The 21887-nt window shown below is 50.3% G+C and overlaps 1 protein-coding gene across 1 annotated transcript in view; it reads right to left on the reverse strand.

Moving 5' to 3' along the window:
* Nucleotides 1–1008: 1008 nt before the first annotated feature.
* LOC133123957 (histone-lysine N-methyltransferase ASH1L-like) overlaps nucleotides 1009–21887 on the reverse strand; it is a 37656-nt gene continuing 16777 nt past the window's right edge. Inside the window, exons 5-26 of the mRNA XM_061234705.1 lie at nucleotides 19490–19663; nucleotides 18778–18872; nucleotides 17334–17407; nucleotides 17131–17176; nucleotides 16623–16731; nucleotides 15641–15847; nucleotides 13929–14075; nucleotides 12858–12966; nucleotides 12220–12381; nucleotides 11122–11192; nucleotides 10824–11008; nucleotides 10455–10607; nucleotides 10211–10265; nucleotides 9269–9401; nucleotides 8453–8716; nucleotides 7553–7639; nucleotides 7014–7104; nucleotides 5901–6039; nucleotides 5565–5737; nucleotides 4994–5160; nucleotides 3845–4298; nucleotides 1009–3431 (exon numbers count right to left, since the gene is read on the reverse strand). Of these exons, the coding sequence (XP_061090689.1) occupies nucleotides 3340–3431; nucleotides 3845–4298; nucleotides 4994–5160; nucleotides 5565–5737; nucleotides 5901–6039; nucleotides 7014–7104; nucleotides 7553–7639; nucleotides 8453–8716; nucleotides 9269–9401; nucleotides 10211–10265; nucleotides 10455–10607; nucleotides 10824–11008; nucleotides 11122–11192; nucleotides 12220–12381; nucleotides 12858–12966; nucleotides 13929–14075; nucleotides 15641–15847; nucleotides 16623–16731; nucleotides 17131–17176; nucleotides 17334–17407; nucleotides 18778–18872; nucleotides 19490–19663 (3187 nt within the window). The 3' untranslated portion in view covers nucleotides 1009–3339. The remainder of the gene's footprint in view (nucleotides 3432–3844; nucleotides 4299–4993; nucleotides 5161–5564; nucleotides 5738–5900; nucleotides 6040–7013; nucleotides 7105–7552; nucleotides 7640–8452; nucleotides 8717–9268; nucleotides 9402–10210; nucleotides 10266–10454; nucleotides 10608–10823; nucleotides 11009–11121; nucleotides 11193–12219; nucleotides 12382–12857; nucleotides 12967–13928; nucleotides 14076–15640; nucleotides 15848–16622; nucleotides 16732–17130; nucleotides 17177–17333; nucleotides 17408–18777; nucleotides 18873–19489; nucleotides 19664–21887) is intronic.

The raw sequence follows: 21887 nt of genomic DNA on the forward strand, positions 1-21887 counted from the left end.
GACCTACTTTTAAAATGGAGCCTCCAACCGTATGCTGACACTGCAATGCTCCCCGCTCATAATCCTGCAGATCTACTGAGAATTGGATGAATGCTTCCCTCCATTGCCGCCTGAAAAGCAAGTGATTCAATGTCTCCTGTAATTCGCGATGCCAACAAAGTTCTGTAGGTTTAATGATTGAAATAAATACAAGAAGTATTCAAATATTACTGATATTCAAATATTCTCTTGATCTGTACATAGTCACACACATTCCATGCCAATCAGTGTTCTGCATTCACTTACATTTTAAAACAGAATTAAAGCAAATTATTCTTTGTATAATTATTTGGAGCTCCATGAAGACTGATGAGAAAGGATGTACATTACTTTTCATTCATAACTGAAGTAGATTAGATGGCTGATAGATGAATACGTGACTCTTAGATTAATTGCGTTTCATCTATAGAATCAGAAATGTTGTATTTTATTGGGGCCCCTTTTAGTGATATCAAACAGTTGTATAACAGGTGCTTTCCAAGACCCTGAATATTCAGTGTGAAAATAGTGTAATATGGTTTATTTAGGTAGCACGGATGGTGCAGTGGGTAGCACTGCCGCCTCACAGCAAGGAGGTCCTTGGGTTCAAATCTCCGTGCGGAGTTTGCATGTTCTCCCCATGTTCATGTTCTCCTGCGGGTACTCCGGTTTCCTCCCACAGTCCAAAGACATGCAGGTTAGGCTGATTGGAGAGTCTAAATTGCCCGTAGGTATGAGTGTGTGCGTGAATGGTGTGTGTGCCCTGCAATGGACTGGCGACCTGTCCAGGGTGTATTCCTGCCTTTCGCCCAATGTATGCTGGGATAGGCTCCAGCCCCCCTGCAACCCTGTTCAGGATAAGCGGGTTAAGATAATGGATGGATGGATGGTTTATTTACAACTAAGACCAACACTTGTATTTCTGTAATGCATTCAGAATATGCCCTAATATTAAATATGAATAAATATCATGAAACAACACAAAATATATTTCTTTGAAAAAAGAAAACAGTTTAATATTTTACACAGTTTCCATAGAGAGAAGTAGAATTATGCATTTACTGATGTTTCAGTTCTATAATAATATTAGTAAGGAAAATGATAAGCAATGTTACACATTACATCAAATGTAAAATCTGGAGTAACTCTTGTTTTTAAATCAGTATTTTATTCATTTTTTTACAAAGATCAAAATTCAAAACCACATTTTTTGGGCGATAAATTATTTTTTTTTGTTTTTATTTTTCCTAAAAGTAAATTATTAGCAGCATTTGTGTAGCAAAAACTCAGACACATTGCTTTCATGCAAACTAGATAAATAATCCTAATAACCATAATCATATTTGCAATGATAATAATCATGATAATCATCATCTATTTGCAATAATGTAGTGCTTTTTATAAAAAAAACTAATAAACATATAAAAACAAAATGAAAAACAAACAGCATCGTTGTGACTTTAGAATCATAATTACAAACTTTGAACCAGAGAGGAAGAGAACTGGACAAACGGAAGAAACACACGCAATGTCTGCCCAGACCTCCATTTTACAATAGCCAACATTTCGCGATTGTCTAACAAAACAAAAAAGTCCAAATGAAAACAAAAAAATATCACAAAACACACACACACAAAAATAATACAAGAGCTGCGTTGATAACCGTTTTCACAAAACTGGATTCTGGTTTTTTTAAAAAAGAAAAACAATCCTTACCAGGAACTATATGGTGACAGGATTTTATTTTGTTTCACTGTCACCTCTGAAAAATATTACATTTTTACGTTGGTCTGTTTTTTTAGTGTTCAACACTTTGCAGCAAAATAGAGAAGGGGCTTTCTGTCCTGCTAATGTCGTAATAATAATTACAATATCTTAATTACAATAGCTTCCTCTGTGTGGCTGAGCTGTTCTGTGCCTCCTCGTCTCGATACAATTCATAGATATGCAACGTGATTTCAATTCTCACACTTCATCACTGCTAATAGTGCCTGTTGCATTTAATTAAAAAAAAAACATTCTCCCATGTGCTTCGCCAGCTTAAACAAGACAAGAATAAGGGAATAAATCATAATAATAATAATAATAATAATAATAATAATAATAATAATAATTGTTTTTAATACATGTAGGGCTCCATAAGTTGGGTCCTGTACAATACAATAGAAACAAATTCCATATTTGAGATATTGCTTTTGGAGACTAAGCTCACTTCATTCCAGTCTATATACAGCTTGGCACTTTTCAGCCTCTCTCTCTCTCTCTCTCTCTCTTTCTCTCTCTCTCTCTCTCTCTCTTCATTTGTCAGTTTTCTCAGGCTGCGGGCCACGCCCACACAGTCTGTCACTATCCCAGACCCTCCCAGTCTCACACTGTATCGTGTCGAGACACATGAAGCGCATTTTAAGCGTTAGTTACAATCGTATTAAATGGTAATGACCCGTCCGGAGAGGAGCCCCTGTGTTGTGTGTGTTTGAGTGAGGCCAATGGACTGGACTCCTAAAGCTCTCCCCTTTTAATGGGGCGGAGCTGCAGTTCAGGCTGTCTCCAGGTGGGGGCGCTAGCACGCGTCCTGCATATGAAGCTGGTTGAGATGCGGCCCAGCGGAAAAGCACACTCGGGCGTCCCAACAGCCACTCATCTGAGCTTAGGCTAAACGTACGCTAAATAAAACAACCGTTGCATCACTTAAATGAGAAACCGCCTTCACTCCACGTCTGTGTATGTGTGTGTGTGTATAAGCGTGTGTCTCTTCTCTGGCTTTAATATATTTCAGGAAAAACAAATGACACGTATAAGAGTAAACACAAAAGGCTACCGAAGGCTACCGCACGCCCGATACGAACATCTCTCCCGCACGGCCGATGGAATGTGTGTCCGTCCGTCTGTCCGTCCTGGGCGTGACCTCCGCCACCCACCGTGCTCAGCACGTCCGCTCCAGCGGGTGTCCAGGCTGGCGCTCACTCCGTCTGTCTGCTGTAGTGCGTCCGCTCCGCGTAGTGTGAGTGTCTCTCCTGCGGCTGGACGTGACCGTCTTGAAATGTCTCTTCTTTAGCGACGCATGGTCTCCACGTCCGCTGCGCATACACTGTGTGCACGTCTGGCCCAGTGCCCCTGCCGCCTCTGCTTCTGTCCCCAGCGTCCGTCTGTCTGTCAGCACTCAGGAGAGAGGGAAAGAGGAAAGGAGAGAATGGTCTGCCCCTCTCTCTCTCTCTCTCTCTCTCTCTCGCATTAGTTCTCTTCCTTCGTTTCTCAGCCTCTCTGGCGCCGCGCGAGAAGGAGGGTGAGGGATGCGTGGGTCGCGAGGTGTGGCTGGTGACATCACTTCCTGCCAACGAAGTCACCGAATCCCAGCGTGCGCCTGCGCAGCCTCCGCCCAGACCCCTCCTCCAGCAGGTAGGTCACGTCGATGACTGAAAGAGTCAGGACAAGCAGCAGCGTTAGAGGCGCTCAGTTCCCCCCCCCGGTCCTCAGGATAAGCCGGGCAGACCCCACCACTTTCCCCCCCCGGATGTAGAAAGGCCACCCAGCCCTACAGTCCTGTAGCGTTTCACTCCAACCCGAACACAGCACACCTCGTTCAACAGCTAGAGCAGGGCCGCCCGACCCTGTTCCTGGAGGATCTACCATCCTGTAGGTCTTCACTCCGACCCTAACAAAGCTAATTAGCAGAATCCGTTTGAGGTTGGGGTTGGGGTTGGGCTGAAAGCCTACAGGACGGTTGGTCTCCAGGAACGGGATTGGGCAGCCCTGCTGTAGAGCGTCCCGATGCCCCTCCCTCTACCCCCAAACCCCAGCCCTCTCCAGCTCCCCCTGCTGGTCTCACCGTTCTTGCTGGGCGTCTGGTGCAGCAGGTTGAGGAGGATCTTGTTCAGCCGCTCCCTCTGCGCCTCCCTCCTCCCCAGCTCCGCGTGATGGGAGGAGGACAGGGGGGTCTCCTGCTCCGGCTCTCCCTCCTCTTCCTCCTCCTCTTCCTCCTCCTCCTCCTCCGCCTCCTCCTCGGCCCTCTGGTCCTGGGGGGTGGGGGGCAGGGCGGGCGGCTGGGGCAGGAGGGGCGGGGGCTCTCCCGGGAGGACGTCCATCATGTCCCCCTCCCCGGCCCCCTCCTCGCTGTCCGGCTGGGACGCCCCCGGCCCGTCACACAGTCGGGCGTCGTCAGGGGAACAGCCCTCCTCGCACGGCGCCCCGCCCCGCCCGTCCTTGCACCCCAACTTGGGCCGCTCGCTCTTCCAGGACGAGCGTCCCCCGTTGCGCTTGTAGTTGTCCGGGACGTAGTGAGGCTGGGGGAGCAAGCACAACCGCCGTTAACGCCCCACTTTACTACCGGCACAGACTCAAAGAGAAATAATGCCTCATCTCCCTGCTGCGAGAAACGCAAACAGCACCATCATTCCCAATTCAACACACATTACATTTCATTATGATGTATAAACGACAGACCAACACATACATCAGAGATAATGAAGGCTATGACAGCTGTTACACTGGTAGTCATAAAATGCTGGAAGACACTGGAATAAGGTGATAAATTAGTGTATTAAGAGCCTGATCCCCATCATAAATAGCTCTTTTGTTAATAAAGTTTTTTTTATCAGATGCACACTGCATTCAGAGGAATGAAATACAGGCTGTGAAACATAGGCGCTGAAAGTCACCCTGGTTACAGGCACTTCTGAGGTTCCAGTGTTAGAGTATCAGAAAGAGTGTTAGAGCTTCTATTCTACTTACATGCTTGTGCACACACATGTGCACGCACACATATACACACACACACACACACACACAGACACAGACACAGACACAGACATACACACACACGCACATACACACACACACACACACACACACACACACACACACACACAGACATACACACACAGACATACACACACACGCACATACACACACACACACACACACACACACACATATACAGACATACACACACGCACACACACACTCTCCCCAGCCTTACAGAGAAGTCCCTCTTGGGGGCCAGCCTCTTGGGGAAGTGGTTGAAGGCGAAGGGCTTGGTGCAGACGGGGAAGCGGTTGCGGTGGATCTTGTAGAAGAGGTGCGCAGACTTGTCCAGCCGGTAGTCACAGATGTACACGTCCTGCTCCTTCACCCCCTTCGGCCGGCCTGCAGGGAGGGGCTAGCAAGTCAGTCATCTCAACCACACCACCCCTCACACACAGGGGACTCAGCATTGTGATCATATTAACAAAAATTCAATAATAAAATGTGTATAATAAGCAGTGTCCATAAAAAAACATCCAAGTTTAAAATGAGGAGAGTCCAGTGGTATCTGAGTATTTAGAGTGTGTGTGTGTGTGTGTGTGTGTGTGTGTGTGTGTGAGGGGTGGGGGTTAGAGACAGTGTGTGAAATCTCACTCTTCTAGTAGGTGTAGAGGTTGTGTTTGTGTGTGTGTGTGTGCGTGTGCGTGTGTGCGAGGGTGAGGATTCGGGACCTTGTGTAAATTCTCACCCTTGCAGTAGGTGTAGAGGTCGTGTGTGAGGGTTAGGGGCCGTGTGAAAATTCTCACCCTTGCAGTAGGTGTAGAGGTCGAGGACACAGCACATTCCAACCACGGCCTCCAGAGGGATGATCTCGTAGAGCGGCACGCGGAAAAGCTCTTTGTGGTAGAATCTCCGCGAGGGCGAGTGGTGGGTCTCGTGGGGCCGGAAGTAGTGGTGTCCGAAAGCAAAGCGCTCGCCCCTGCAGAGGGACAGAGGGGATGACAGGTTCAGAAGGTGCTGGGGTGTGTCTTCTGCCAAGTCACTCACTTTCAAGCCAAATGTTTGAGCTTAATGCTAAAAACAATCCCCTGTGAATCCCCAGACCCCCTCCTGCATCCCTGAGGAAACCCTCTGTCTCTCACTTGTCGCTCTTCCAGAGCTTCTCGATGCGGAAGATGTCCAGTTTGTCACGGTTGACGTGTGACAGCAGGCGGTATGACTGCCTGACAGGCTGCCCATCCGGCGTCCGCTTACTGTCCCTCATCAGGTACACGCAGTCACCTGTGTACACATCAGCACAGTCACCAACACACTCACCAACACTCACACACTCACATCAGCACAGTCACCAACACTCACACACTCACATCAGCACAGTCACCAACACAGCCAACTCACACAAATCAGTACAGTCACCAACACAGCTAGCACTCACACAAATCAGTAGTCACCAACACAACTAGCACACACATCAGCACAGTCACCAACACAGCTAGCACTCACATCAGCACAGTCACCAACACAGCTAACACTCACATCAGCACAGTCACCAACACAGCCAACTCACATAGCAGTCACCAACACAGCTAACTCACATCAGCACAGTCACCAACACAGCTAACACTCACATCAGCACAGTCACCAACACAGCTAACACTCACATCAGCACAGTCACCAACACAGCCAACTCACATAGCAGTCACCAACACAGCTAACTCACATCAGCACAGTCACCAACACAGCTAACACTCACATTAGCCCAGTCACCAACACAGCTAACACTCACATTAGCCCAGTCACCAACAGAGCTAACACACATTAGCACAGTCACCAACACGACCAACGCACTCAAATTAGCCCAGTCACCAACACAGCTAACTCACACAAAGCCTTTACTGGCAGATGAATACACCTTCATAAACAATTAATACATTTTTGTCAAGAAATGAGTCAGAGGTGACCATAGGTGAGATGTCATATTTGCTAATAACATAATACGCCACCTTTCATTAAGCACAATATTTGCACAGAAATATAAAGAGCAAACATAATTATTTCACAAGAATCACAATCAAGGCTGTTTAAGCGTCTCAAGAGAGCTTCAGGGCACTACACTGTGTAACTGACACCAAAGGTTCAGCGTAAACAGATTGAAATTCCCCAGACTCCTCTTGCCCATTTTAATGCATGTGACCTTTGACCCGTGTGCTGTGTGTGGGCAGTGCCCCAGGGGCCCTGCAGGGGGCGCTGCTCACCCTGGTGCAGCAGCAGGTCGTCCCGCAGCAGGCAGATGTAGTAGATGGAGCCGGAGGAGGCGTAGCTGGGCTGGGGCAGCATGGGCACCTCCTGAGAGTCACAGAGTACATCAGTATACACACATACCTATACACACAGAGCACCTCCTGAGAGGGGCAAACACACAGAGTACATCAACATACATATACACACAGAGCACATCAGTACAGTGTGTCAGTATACACACATACATATACACACAGAGTACATCAGTATACACACATACATATACACACAGAGTACATCAGTATACACAAATACATATACACACAGCTCTACACACACACACACACACACACACACACACAGCTCTACACACACACACACACACACACACACCCTCACACACACAGAGCTCTACACACACACACACACACACACACAGCTCTACACACACACCCTCACACACACACAGCTCTACACATACACAGACACACAGCTCTACACACACACACACACACACCCTCACACACACACACAGATAAGGAGGAACACTCACCCTGTCCACAGGCCGAGGGTCACACTGCTCACACAGGTAGTGCTCCACATCAGCCTTCAGCCGCATGCAGTCACAGTGCTGCCACACCTGCAGGGGAGGGCAGGCAGTTAAACACTGTCTCCTATAGGAACTACACTAATGGAGAACTTCTATACATGAACATGTCACCATAGAGCTTAAAGCAACATCACAAATTAATATCTTTCTCCCTGTCGTGCCTGTTGATCCCTTTCTTTCTCCCTCCCTCTCTCGTCACCTCCCCCCTCCCTCTCTGTCCCTCCCTCTCTCCCCCCGCTGTCCCTCTCTCACAATGCACTTCTCGCACTGGATCATCAGGCCCTCTCCCCCTCCCTCTCTCACCATGCATTTCTCGCACTGGATCATCAGGCCCTCCCTCCCTCTCTCCCTCCCTCGCTCTCTCCCTCTCTCCCCCTCCCTCCCTCTCTCACCATGCACTTCTCACACTGGATCATCAGGCCCTCTCCCCCTCCCTCCCTCTCTCACCATGCACTTCTCACACTGGATCATCAGGCCCTCTCTCCCTCTCCCTCCCTCCCTCCCTCTCTCCCTCTCTCCCTCCCTCCCTCTCTCACCATGCACTTCTCACACTGGATCATCAGGCCCTCTCCCCCTCCCTCCCTCCCTCCCTCCCTCTCTCCCTCTCTCCCTCTCTCCCTCTCTCCCCCTCCCTCCCTCTCTCACCATGCACTTCTCACACTGGATCATCAGGCCCTCTCTCCCTCTCCCTCCCTCCCTCCCTCTCTCCCTCTCTCCCTCCCTCCCTCTCTCACCATGCACTTCTCACACTGGATCATCAGGCCCTCTCCCCCTCCCTCCCTCCCTCCCTCCCTCTCTCCCTCTCTCCCTCTCTCCCTCTCTCCCCCTCCCTCCCTCTCTCACCATGCACTTCTCGCACTGGATCATCAGGCCCTCGTCCTTGTGCATGCCGCAGATGCAGCGGATGACGTCGTCGTCCTTGTCGTGGGCGCCGGGCCGGCCGTGGTGCTGGGCGTCCCGCTCCAGCGAGTCGGAGCTGTCGGCCTCGCTCGCCGTCTCGCCCATGATCTCGTCCATCTGCACGGCGGCCTCGTGCCGCGCCCCGTAGTACGCCTTCCGCAGGCGGCACACGTCCCGGCCCACCGCCGACTTCCGCCCGTAGTACTTCTGCAGGAGGCAGCGCACAGGCGCTCAGCAGTCTGACACAAAATGGCTGCCGTGGCACCGCCCGCGCGGGTGACACACACCGGTGGTGCATGAGATGAGTCCCCCCCCCCCACCCCACCCCCATCACTGTAAGGCGTATTGAGTATGAGAAAAGCTCTACTCAAATGCAAGGAATTAGGATAATTCTTCTTTATATCTGGGTGTGTTGGGACACCTAGATCCTCATCCATCCATCCATCCATTATCTGAACCCGCTTATCCTGATCAGGGTCGCAGGGGGGCTGGAGCCTATCCCAGCATACATTGGGGCGAAAGGCAGGAATACACCCTGGACAGGTCGCCAGTCCATCACAGGGCACGCGCACCATTCACTCACACACGACCTAGATCCTCATGCTTGGCTAAATATGATTATATCATTACACTGATGGTCCTTCCATTAGATTGCAGTCACAAATCATTAGCACACCAATAAAATCCATTGACTCAACCTGTTTATAATCAGGAGTATTGACTTTTTCAGTCGTAAGCGTGAACACCACACAGACCCACCTCGGCGTTGCGGAAGACTTTGAGCATGTCGGTGTCGAAGGCCTCCACGGTCTTGTAGTGTCCGGTGAGAATCTGCTTTTCAATGGTGCTGAGGTCCAGAGGGTCTGATACCTTCTCATAGTACTGCGTGTTCCTGAGGTGCACAGAGCCCAACACTCAGACACACACTTAGGGCCACAGACACTTACTCAGACGCACACTCACTGTCTCTGTGTGCAGCTACTCCTGTCTTCAGCTGAGTCCCCATCAACTGTCATCATTCAAAATGACTGCTGAATATTATTGTTAATAAGCTTTCACGAGCTAGTGTGCCTTTTTGTTTCTATTCCCTATTGATTAGACATGGTTCATTGTTTTTCAGTCTCAGTAGCAGGCTTGCGTAATGGGTCCCAAATATAAGACTGGTGGATGGAGGGTAACTGTACTGATGAATTGGATTGAAATGAATCACATATTCTGGAAAAGGACCCTTGAACGGTTTTACACTGCACTGCAATTGTCTCCCGGTTGTGACAGGTGTGGGTCTCATAACGGAGCACTAGGGGGCGCCAGCGCTGCAGGGCCAGCCTCAGACCACCGAGCCGTACCCGGGCCGCCCACCGTGATGAACGACACGCTCCGCGAGAGTGGCCCATTCCCCTCAGCGGAGCGCTTACAGGGGCTTCCCTGCAACCGCCTCCCGAACGCGATCGTTAAACGCTCCGTTTGTTTACTGCGCCGAGAGGACAGGAGGAAAGCGGGGATCGATCGGCTGGAGTTTACCCCTCCAGAGCCAGATCCCCTGCGCTGAAGAGGAGCTCAGAGCACAGGCAGAATCGCACTCTGGGAGGACTCGGGCATGTCTACAGGTGTGTTTACTGGTATCGACCGCAAGCATCACACAGACCAGGATTGAACTGAATAAGCGCGTCGAAGTGGACAGGCGCACCGTCCCGAACTCACCGTTTCCTGGAGGGCAGAGTGAGGAGGGGGGCAGCGAGGGTCTGACTGGCTGAATCTACAGAGAGAGAGAGAGGTGGGTTAACAACCTGTGAGACAATACAGTAGCTCCCTATAACACACAGACGTATGGGGGTTGAGTAGGGCAGTACACAGACTCGTGGGGGTTGAGTAGGACAGCACACAGACTCAGGGGTTGAGTAGGACAGCACACAGACTCAGGGGTTGAGTAGGACAGCACACAGACCTTTGTAGCTGATGATCATGTCGCAGATCTCCTTGAAGATGTGTGCGAGGCGGGCGGTGCGCGTGACCTCCATGTTCTCCTCGGCCGCGGCCAGTCTGCGTGTGCGCACCGAGCGAGACGTCTGCAGCGCCGAGAACTGAGTCAGGAACACGTCTGTAACAGAGAGAGCGCTTATGAGGACCAGTACATACACACACACACACACACACACACACACGCACACACACACACACACACACATACACACACACACACACACACACACACACGCACACACACACACACACACACGCACACACACAGAGGCACGCACACGCACACACACAGACACACACACACACGCACATGCACACGCACACGCACACACACCTGATTTGATGTTGCCGTCGTCTCGGATGACTCCGCCCCAGCGGCTGTAGAGAGACAGGCCGCTGCCCTCCCTCTCCCGCTCTCTCTCTCGCTCCCTCTCTCCATCCCTCCTCAGCAGCTCCTGCTTCTCCCTCATCTTCTCCCAGTTCCTCACCAGGAACACGCTGTGTTTCAGCACAAAGTTCCTAAGAGAAGGAGGGAGAGAGGGAGGAAGAGAGAGAGAGAAAGAGAGAGGGTTGCGTCATTCCCCAACCCTCATCCTGGCCCTGCCCCACCCTCAGAAGGGTGCGTGCTCTACCTCTCTCTGTTGGACATGGGCTTCATGTGCAAGTGGGGACAGAACTTCCCGCTGTCACTCGACTCTTCCTCCTGTCAGAGAAAACAGAGGGAGTCTTCAGCATACTCTGGGCTATCAGCGAACGATCATAGTTACTTCTTTTTTAATTTTATGGACGAGACTCAAACCACAGAGCATTTAGCAATGCACTTAAAGCACACAGCTTCAATATTACAGTTCTCTTGGTTACAGATTTAATAAGCCTGAACAGTTCAGGGCTTATTGTTAAATACACAGGTGCACGGAGAGAGCAAATAAAGTTAAATAATGAAAGAAAGAGCCCCACATGCTGAGTATCTGCTGTAGAATTTAATCAGTTTTAATGTGTCCCATCTGCTATCATGGCTGCCTAGAGGGTTTCTGATGAGGCTGAGCACTGGGCCATCCCCAGCCTGCCTGGTTACTGGTACCGGTCCTGTGTTACTGTAAACCCCTCATTAATGGTGGATTGCATTACTGTAAACCCCTCCGTAAAGGTGGACTGCATTACTGTAAATCCCTCAGTACTGGTGGACTGCATTACTGTAAACCCCTCAGTAATGGTGGACCAGGCTCGATTGTGCATTACTGTAGACCCCTCAGTAACGGCGGACTGGGCTCGGTCGTGTGTTACTGTAGACCTCTTAGTAAAGGTGGACTGCATTACTGTAAATCCCTCAGTAATGGTGGACTGCATTACTGTAAATCCCTCAGTAATGGTGGACTGCATTACTGTAGACCCCTCGGTAAAGGTGGACTGGGCTCGGTCGTGTGTTACTGTAGACCCCTCAGTAAAGGTGGATTGCATTACTGTAAACCCCTCGGTAAAGGTGGACTGCATTACTGTAAATCCCTCAGTACTGGTGGACCGGACTCAGTCCTGCATTACTGTAAACCCCTCAGTAATGGTGGACTGGGCTCAGTCCTGCATTACTGTAAACCCCTCATTAATGGTGGACTGCATTACTGTAAACCCCTCAGTAAAGGTGGACTGCATTACTGTAAACCCCTCGTTAATGGTGGACTGCATTACAGTAGACCCCGGGGTAATGGCTGTGGAGGAGATCGTGTGAGCGTTACCCGTTTCTTCAGCTGGTGTTTGGACTTGCGCTTCTCTTTGAGCCGGCCCGGCCGGCGAGCCCCGCCCCCGGCTCCGCCCCCCTTCCCAGGCAGCCCGTTGACCCGCTGGCTCTTCCCCCCGATGATCCCCCGGCAGCTCTCCGAGCCACACTTACACACTTGCTGCGCGGAGAGAGAGAGCGGGGGAGAGGGAGGGAGTGGGGGATGAGAGGAAGGGGGGGGTTGAGAGAGGAGATGGGGGACGAGGAGAGTAGGAGAGGAGAGGTAGAGTGAGTTGAGAGAGGGAGGGAGGGAGGGTAGAAAGGGGGAGGAGATGTAGAGGGAGTTGAGATTAGGGAGAAAGGGAGGGTAGAAAGGAGGAGGAGAGGTAGAGTGAGTAGAGAGAGGAATGGGAGTAGGAGAACCGAGGTAGAGGAGGTTGAGAGTGAAGTCGGGAGGAGGAGAGAGGGAGGGCAGAAGGGAGAGGGGGAAGAGAGACAGAGTGAGTGGAGAGAAGAGATGAGAGAGGGAGTGTGGGAGAATAAGGGGGAGTTGAGAGTGCAGATGAGAGATCGGGAGTGAGTCTCAGTTGCACATTTAGGGAGCGATTGATCGCACAGGCGGTAGAGACTCTGTGCTGGACCGAGTGGCCGTCTCACCTGCTTCTCGGTGTTGAAGGAGTGGAAGTTGTAGTCGTAGGTGAGCTCCGTGCCGCTGTCCATGTCCTTCAGAGCGAACAGGCCGATCCGGTACACTCCGTTCACTGACCTGCCAGGGCACACCTCAGAGTCATTTCACTGAGCATGCTCAGTTCCACTCCGAACATACATCCACCAGTCATTCTCGTCAGCACTGGTGCATATAGGCAGATGTTCTTCATTATAAATGTAATTTTCCGTCTAAAACAGTCAGCGGCTGTTCTGAGTGTATGCTCAGTGCCTGAATCACCTGAGTAACACAGGTAAAGGCTTGAACGGTTCTCACCTGCCCAGACCATAAAGCTTCTCCAGCCTAGCTCCCCAGTGGTAAAACAACCTCGATGTTCCTCTACAAACCACTCAGTCACTGGCCATTTTCCACAGTGGTCTGAAGACACATCCCTGCAGACTATCTCCACTAGCTCTAACAGTACTCCTCTCCAGGATTACCTCAAATCTATATACAGGAGCGGCTTGTAGCGTAGTGCTTAAGGTAAATGACAGGGACAGGCAAGGTCGGCGGTTCGAATCCCAGTGTAGCCACGATAAGATCCGCACAGCCGTTGGGCCCTTGGGCAAGGCCCTTAACACTGCACTGCTCCAGGGGAGGATTGTCTCCTGCCTCTAATCAACTGTACGTCGCTCTGGATAAGAGCGTCTGCCAAATGCCAATAATGTAATGTAATGTAATGTATGTATCGCTTGTATCTTGATCTTCAAGCCATTTAAATTTGTATTTGTATCTCTATCAAGCACTTTCATTTTGCACTTGTTTCTCCAACTTAATATTGTAGTTCTTTACCATAATCCTTATAATCATGCTTTCCGTCTGGTTTATGATAAGCCATAACCTTTAGCCTTTATTTACCTTGAGAGCTAGACTTGATGTTGAAGGCTATGGATAACTGATGCATGATGTGAATTGTAGCTTATCTGATGCGTCCTGTATGTTCAGTAATGTACGTGTAATACGTCTCTGTGGATAGAAGTGTCAGCCAAACAAATGTAATGCTGCTGTAACGTTAAACTCACCACTTCTGCATCTCACAGTTGGGGTCACAGCTGTGGTTGATGAAGCGCGCCTCGTTGCCCATGCGGTAGCTGTCAATCACCATGCCGCTGTCCAGGTTCAGGCAGTAGTGGTCACTGTGCGAGTAGTACTGCTCGATCATGCGGTTCCTGCGGACACACACATGGTAAATGGTAAATGGCAGGCATTTATATAGCGCCTTTATCCAAAGCGCTGTACAATTGATGCTTCTCCATTCACCCATTCATACACACACTCACACACCGACGGTGATTGGCTGCCATGCAAGGCCCCGACCAGCTCGTCAGGAGCATTTGGGGGTTAGGCGTCTTGCTCAGGGACACTTCGACACAGCCCGGGCGGGGGATCGAACCGGCAACCCTCCGACTGCCAGACGACTGCCCTTACTGCCTGAGCCATGTCGCACATACACACACACACACACACACACACACACACACACACACACACACACACACACACACACAGACACACACATTCATACGGGCACACACACACACACACACACACAACACATGCACATGCACACGGACATGGACACACACACACACACACACACACACACAGACACACAGTCAAATAAGCCTGCTACTGCCCACATCCCCACGTCCCTTGAAGGGAGCTCCCAGGTGGGGGGAGATTAGCAGCCAGCTTCATGGTACAGTGACAGAGTGCATTCCAGTAAAACCATACACTAAGACTCTCTCAGGAGCTGGAGTTCAGAACGTGGTCAGTGGGTTTTACAGTATGGGGATCCCTGCTGATTACCTTACACCAGTAACTGAGCAGCCTTGCAGTTCACCGCTGGTTCAACAAACGCACTCTGAGACAAAAGGGACAACGCTGCGGTATTCAACAGTGACTTGTGTGACTGACAGGGATGGTGTGATATTTTTGAGCGATCTGGGGCTCGTCTCTGGTTCCTAATCCACTGCCACTTTGACAAGGGAGTGTGTTTGTGTGTATATTGTGTGTGTGTGTGTGTGCGTTATTTGCGTGTGCATGCATTCTGTGTGTGTGTGTGTGCATTACACGTGTGTACATGCCTGTGTGTGTCTGTGTGTGTGTTTACCTGAACTCCTGCTCGCTCACCACCTCCCCCAGGTACTCGATGATGAACTGCGTGTGTGTGTGTGTGTGTGTGTGTGTGTGTGTGTGTAGTTGTGTGAGTGTGTGTGTGTTTACCTGAACTCCTGCTCGCTCACCACCTCCCCCAGGTACTCGATGATGAACTGCGTGTGTGTGTGTGTAGTTGTGTGTGTGTGTGTGTGTGCAGTTGTGTGAGTGTGTGTGTGTGTAGTTGTGTGAGTGTGTGTGTGTTTACCTGAACTCCTGCTCGCTCACCACCTCCCCCAGGTACTCGATGATGAACTGCGTGTGTGTGTGTGTGTGTGTGTGTGTGTGTAGTTGTGTGAGTGTGTGTGTGTTTACCTGAACTCCTGCTCGCTCACCACCTCCCCCAGGTACTCGATGATGAACTGCGTGTGTGTGTGTGTAGTTGTGTGTGTGTGTGTGTGTGTGTGCAGTTGTGTGAGTGTGTGTGTGTGTAGTTGTGTGAGTGTGTGTGTGTTTACCTGAACTCCTGCTCGCTCACCACCTCCCCCAGGTACTCGATGATGAACTGCGTGTGTGTGTGTGTGTGTGTGTGTGTGTGTGTGTGTGTAGTTGTGTGAGTGTGTGTGTGTGTGTTTACCTGAACTCCTGCTCGCTCACCACCTCCCCCAGGTACTCGATGATGAACTGTCCGGAGCGGAGCGGCTCCTTGGTGCGGATGCCCCAGCCTTTGCCCTCGGCGCGGAAGCGCTCCAGGCACTGCACCCACTCGTGCCTCTGGATGTGCTGGTTCTCACACTGCTCCTCACACGGGCACGTGTTGGGCGAGCACTCGGCGAAGATCATCCTGTGGGCACAGCCCCCCGGGGGGGTTTACCATCAGCACTGCCCTACAGCAAGCATGTACTTCTCGCAAGCTGCGAATGCTAATCCTGCCCTTTTCACGCCTAGTGGTGGGACGGTGGTACTGCGCTGTCGGTCCGCAGGCAGTGACAGATGCTACCGTTTCTGGGGCTGCTGATCTGCGGTATAAAAACTCGAGTTGACCTTCTGCCTCCTTCTTTTACTGACTCCAGTGAGTGCAGTTATTGTCTGATTCAGGCAATCAAGGCTGTAAGCGTATGACATCAGGAGGAATTGAGTCACAGCTGGAGACTGGAAGGTCAAGCACCGTGAAGTGGGAGAGAGCCAAACTCATGATGATTGCCCTCTGCAACCTTACCACACTGCTCTGAGGCGTGTGGGCGTGTGTGCGTGCGTCTGTAGGACTGTGTGAGTTCACGTGTGTGTGTGTGTGTGTGCATCTGTAGGACTGTGTGAGTTCACGTGTGTGTGCATGCGTGTGTGCGTGTGTGTGCATGTGCATGTGTGTGCTTCTGTGGATGTGTGTGTGCCTCTGTGGGCATGTGTGTGAGTGCACACGTGTGTACTTGTGCGGGTGTGTGTGTGCATGCGCGTGTGTGCCTCTGTGGGCATGTGTGTGAGTGCACATGCGTGTGTGCTTCTGTGGGCATGTGTGTGAGTGCACATGTGTGTGTGCTTCTGTGGGTGCATGTGTGCATCTGTGGGCATGTGTGTATGCCTCTGTGTGTGTGTGTGTGTGTGTGTGTGTGAATGCGCACCTGTTGAGGCAGTCATCGATGCAGCCCTTGTCAGAGCGGTCCTCTGGCGGTTTGCAGTTACAAGTGGTGGCCTCATACCCAGAGAGAGGCTTTACATCCACATACACATCTGAGAGAGAGAGAGAGAGAGAGAGAGAGAGGGAGAGAGAGAGAGAGAGAGAGAGAGAGGGAGAGAGGGACAGAGAGGGGGGAGATGGGGGAGAGAGAGAGAGGGGGAGAGGGGGGGGGAGGGAAATAGGGGAGAGAGAGAGAGGGAGGGAGAGGGGGCGAAGAAGAGGGTGAGAGAGAGGGGAAAGAGGGTGAGAGAGGGAGAGAAAGCAAGAGAGAAAGCAATAGAGAGGCATTAACAGGGGCACAGATCACTACATCCATAAACAATGTGAATAACAAACCAATCATGAACTCTACACTTATGAACAAATGTAAGAGGATAAGGTCCTTTACACTTGACTCTAAATGTCTAAATGGTGATAGTAATACACAGTCTGAGTAAAAAAGAAGCACTCACTGGATCTGATTTTCTTGTAGAGCGGGACGTCGGGCTTCTTGTAGAGCTGAAACAGAGGGAGAGGTGCTGAGGGGCAAGAGAGGGGCACTAACCCCCCCAGGCAGAGGGGCTGTGCCCCCCGCCCGTCCCCCCTCCCCTGGGAACCCCAGTCCCCCACACTGAGCAATGGCACAAACACAGGCCGGCGTCATCCTCACAAGTACCTGATTGTGCTTCCACTGCCACAGGATGTCATAGGGGAGCTGGAAATCAATCCGCTTCTGTCTCAGATACTTCCCTGCATCAGACACACACACACACACACACACACACACACAGACACAGACACACACAGACACACACACAGATTAATGGACGAGGCGGAGGACCCAGCTCCGTATGCAAACTATTATTTTATGCAGCTGCCCACGCACTCCCCCCTCCCCTCTCTCAGGATTCTCAGGGGACACTGATTCACTCCAAAAAACTCATTTTCATTCAACTGGTCACATCCTGTTTGAATTCCATTCTCACGCAGGCACAAAGACACAGACTTGTTGTTTCCGTGCCAACCGCAGCGCTGGAATTGATCATCCATCCTGTAATTAAAGCAGGCATGCTTCCCCCGGCTCCGTACTCTCGACGTACTCTCCGCGTTTGAGCGGCCGCGGCAGTCTCGCACCGGCCCTCCTGCCACCCACGAGCGCAGCTGCAGCCCAGGCGGCCCTCCAGGACATGGGCCCGAGAGCCGTGGACTCTTCCCACATTACAGTGTAGCAGTGTACTCCGTTAGCACGTCCTGCAGGAGAGCTCCACCACAGTGTAGCGTAGCTCCGTTAGCACGTCCTGCAGGAGAGCTCCACCACAGTGTAGCGTAGCTCCGTTAGCACGTACTGCAGGAGAGCTCCACCACAGTGTAGCGTAGCTCCGTTAGCACGTCCTGCAGGAGAGCTCCACCACAGTGTAGCGTAGCTCCGTTTGCAAGTACTGCAGGAGAGCTCCCCCACAGTGTAGCGTAGCTCCGTTAGCACGTCCTGCAGGAGAGCTCCACCACAGTGTAGCGTAGCTCCGTTAGCACGTACTGCAGGAGAGCTCCACCACAGTGTAGCGTAGCTCCGTTAGCACGTCCTGCAGGAGAGCTCCACCACAGTGTAGCGTAGCTCCGTTTGCAAGTACTGCAGGAGAGCTCCACCACAGTGTAGCGTAGCTCCGTTAGCACGTACTGCAGGAGAGCTCCACCACAGTGTAGCGTAGCTCCGTTAGCACGTACTGCAGGAGAGCTCCACCACAGTGTAGCGTAGCTCGGTTAGCACGTACTGCAGGTGAGCTCCACCAGTGTAGAGTAGCTTGGTTAGCACGTACTGCAGGAGAGCTCCACCACAGTGTAGCGTAGCTCTGTTAGCACGTACTGCAGGAGAGCTCCACCACAGTTTAGCGTAGCTCCGTTAGCACGTACTGCAGGAGAGCTCCACCACAGTGTAGCGTAGCTCCGTTAGCACGTACTGCAGGAGAGCTCCACCACAGTGTAGCGTAGCTCGGTTAGCACGTACTGCAGGAGAGCTCCACCACAGTGTAGCGTAGCTCTGTTAGTATGTCCTGGAGGAGTCCTGCACCACAGTTTAGCGTAGCTCTGTTAGCGCGTACTGGAGGAGCGCTCCACTCACTCACCAACATGGATAGGTGCTGGGAAGAGGCCGTACTCGTGCTCCCCTGGTGTGTACTCCAGTCTCTCCTTCTTCAGCTGCAGGAGCTGGCTACGAGGACTGTAAGACACAATATTTAACCAGACACCAACTAAGAACCTAATGGAACAAAGAAAAACTGGGTAGGGACTTTGTAGATAGTCTCAGGAGTTGATTAGGTGGCCGGTTTGGTGGGCACTGGAATCTTGAATGACCACAGTGAGTCAGAACTTTAGATTAATGTCTCATCCAATGGAGGAGGCAGAGTGCAGGAAAGAGCACAGCCAGCGCCTCTCTGTATCAGTGTCACTGTCAGACTGTCCGTATGTCAAAGTCAGACAGGGTTTGTGTGTGCTTGTACTGTGTGTGTGTGTGTGTGTGTGTGTGTGTGTGCGCTTGCACTGTGTGTGTGTGTTTGCACTGTGTGTGTGTGCTTGCACTGTGTGTGTGCGTGTGTGTGTGTGTGTGTGTGCTTGCACTGTGTGTGTGCGTGTGCTTGCACTGTGTGTGTGTGTGTGTGTGTGTGCCTGCACTGTGTGTGTGTGTGCTTGCACTGTGTGTGTGTGTGTGTGTGTGTGTGTGTTTGCACTGTATGTGTGTGTGTGTGTGTGTGTGTGCTTGCACTGTGTGTGTGTATGTGTGTGTGTGTGCTTGCACTGTGTGTGTGCGCGTGTGTGTCTGTGTGTATCTGAACTTACTCTGCAGTCTTGTAGACATCAGAGTAGAGCCCAGCCCTCTGGAACTTCTTCTTGGGTGGCCTGGCGGATCTCTTTTCCCATTGGTTGGCCAAGGGCAGGGGCGGAGCATGTTCCATTGCCGATGGACCCAAATGTTCCTGGGGGGAGGGGCCTTCAGGCTGGCCCTCCAGAGCTCTACCGGAGGGAGAACAGATAACAGGTGCAGAAGCATCTCTGTTTGACTCACAGGGCTTTAAAAAAGGTACAATATCAGAGCATACTGTTAAGGCAGGATCTGCGCTGTCTGCCATTAGAAACAATGAATACGAATCACAGACTGGCACAGTAGCATATGTAGTGTGAACTGTATTATACAACAGACAGCATGTTTAAACTAAGGTAAGCATACATACAACAGGGGAGAATTTCAAGCTCAGTGTCTAGCAAGCTTTTGTTGGTAGACAGTCCTGACTCAAAACCAGTTGAAATAATCAAATAAAGATGCATGACCAAAAAGAAGACCAACGTCAGCGACTACCCCAATGGTTGTGTACAATTTATAAGATGTGCTGAACACATATCAAAATGGTGATAAGTCAAAGCACCAAGCCATAGATACAAGCTGCCAGTGACATACACACACTAGTGAATGAACAACAGCGGGTTTAATGGTGTGATGAACAGCAGGAGCAGTTTAATAAGCACTATGATATACTGTACAGTGCCCTTCCTAACGTTTGGGACAAAGACATATTTTTCTCGATTTTGCTCTGTTGACCAGAATTCAGACGTGGTTACCATGCAGATTCTGAGCTTTTATCAAAGGGTATTTCTATACATATTGGTTTCACCATGTACAAATTACAGCAACCCCCCCCCATTTCAAGGCACCATAATTTTTGGTAAATTTTAATGTTATGTAACTTAAAGTAGTCATTCTTAGTACCTTGTCGTAAATCCTTCACATGCAATGACTGCTTGAAGTCTGTGATGTACAGACATCACCAGGTGCTAGGTATCTTCTCTGGTGATGCTCTGCCAGGCCTGTACTGCAGCCATCTTCAGCTCCTGCTTCTTTCAGGGGCTGGTTGTCCTAAGTTTTCTCTTCATCATATGAAACGTATGTTCAATTGGATTCAGATTGGGTGACTGAGTTGGCAGGACATTTGGGATCACTGTCTTGCTGTAGGATGAAGTGTTGTCCAATGAATTTGGAGACATTCACTAGAACTTGAGCAGATAAAATGTTTCTGCACAATACACTGCTGCTATCAGCAGTTGCATAATCAATGAAGACAAGTAAGCCAGCACCTGTGGCAGCCATGGATGCTCAAACAATAACACCCCCGCCACTATGCTTCCCAGATGGTGGTATGCTTTGGATCTTGTAGCGTGAGCTTGATCAGTCCCTTTTAGCTTCCACACTTTACTCTTGTAATCACTCCCATCTGTCCACAACACCGTTTTCCAGGACCATGAAGGTTCTTTTAGTAATATCATAATAATAATCTTTATTTACAGAGCACTTTTCAAAACAGAGTTGCAAAGTGCTTTACATAGAAATAAAAACAATGACAGTGAAATAATAAAAAAAACAAACAAGACCAATAGAAAGGAAAGCAATAAGAGAGAATTAAAAGAACCATAAAACTAGACTCTTTGTTTTAAGAAGAGGACACAGAGGATCCTGAAGCAGGCAGCCCCAAATTCCTGGGGCCCTAACAGCAAAAGCCCTGTCACCTTTCGGTTGGGACTGGAACAGCCAAGAAGGCTCTACCTGAGGATCTCCGGCTGGGCACTGGCACACACAGGGCTAGGGGTCAGACAATTAAGTGCTTTAAAAATAATGAGTAAAATCTTCAAATCAATTCTAAAACGTACCAGCAATCAATGAAAAGAGGCTACAATAGGGGTAATATGCTTGTGTCTCTTGGTTTTTGTTAAAAGCCAAGCAGCAGAGATTTGAACAACTTTAACGTAATAAAATCAGTACGATTGAAAGTCTTCTTAGAAAGCAATCTCACATTTAAAAGACCAAACCTACACAGAATATTCTGATATAATGGAGCCGTGGTATTGCATACCACAAAAGATAAAAGGCTCTTTCTGTTAACACCCTTAATTGTGCCAAACGAATTGTGGGTCTCAATAATCACAGTTGGTACAGAACAGTTGGTAGCCAGCTAGAACAGGTCCAGTTTCAGTAGCAGTGGGCATGTTGACTGACTGAAAATTGGGACCTCCAGACCAATTGGAGCAGCAGCCGGAGTGTAACAGGGATTGGGGTGAGGAAGTGATCAGAGAAGCGGCCAATACACAGGATCGCCAAGTGAATAGTCAACCTCATGGTGAATCACAGATTTGTGGACTATACAGTTAACATATGTGCACCCATTAAGTTTGGATACATGCCATGAAT

Source organism: Conger conger, chromosome 1, assembly GCF_963514075.1.
Source record: "Conger conger chromosome 1, fConCon1.1, whole genome shotgun sequence".
Lineage (NCBI taxonomy): Eukaryota > Metazoa > Chordata > Actinopteri > Anguilliformes > Congridae > Conger > Conger conger.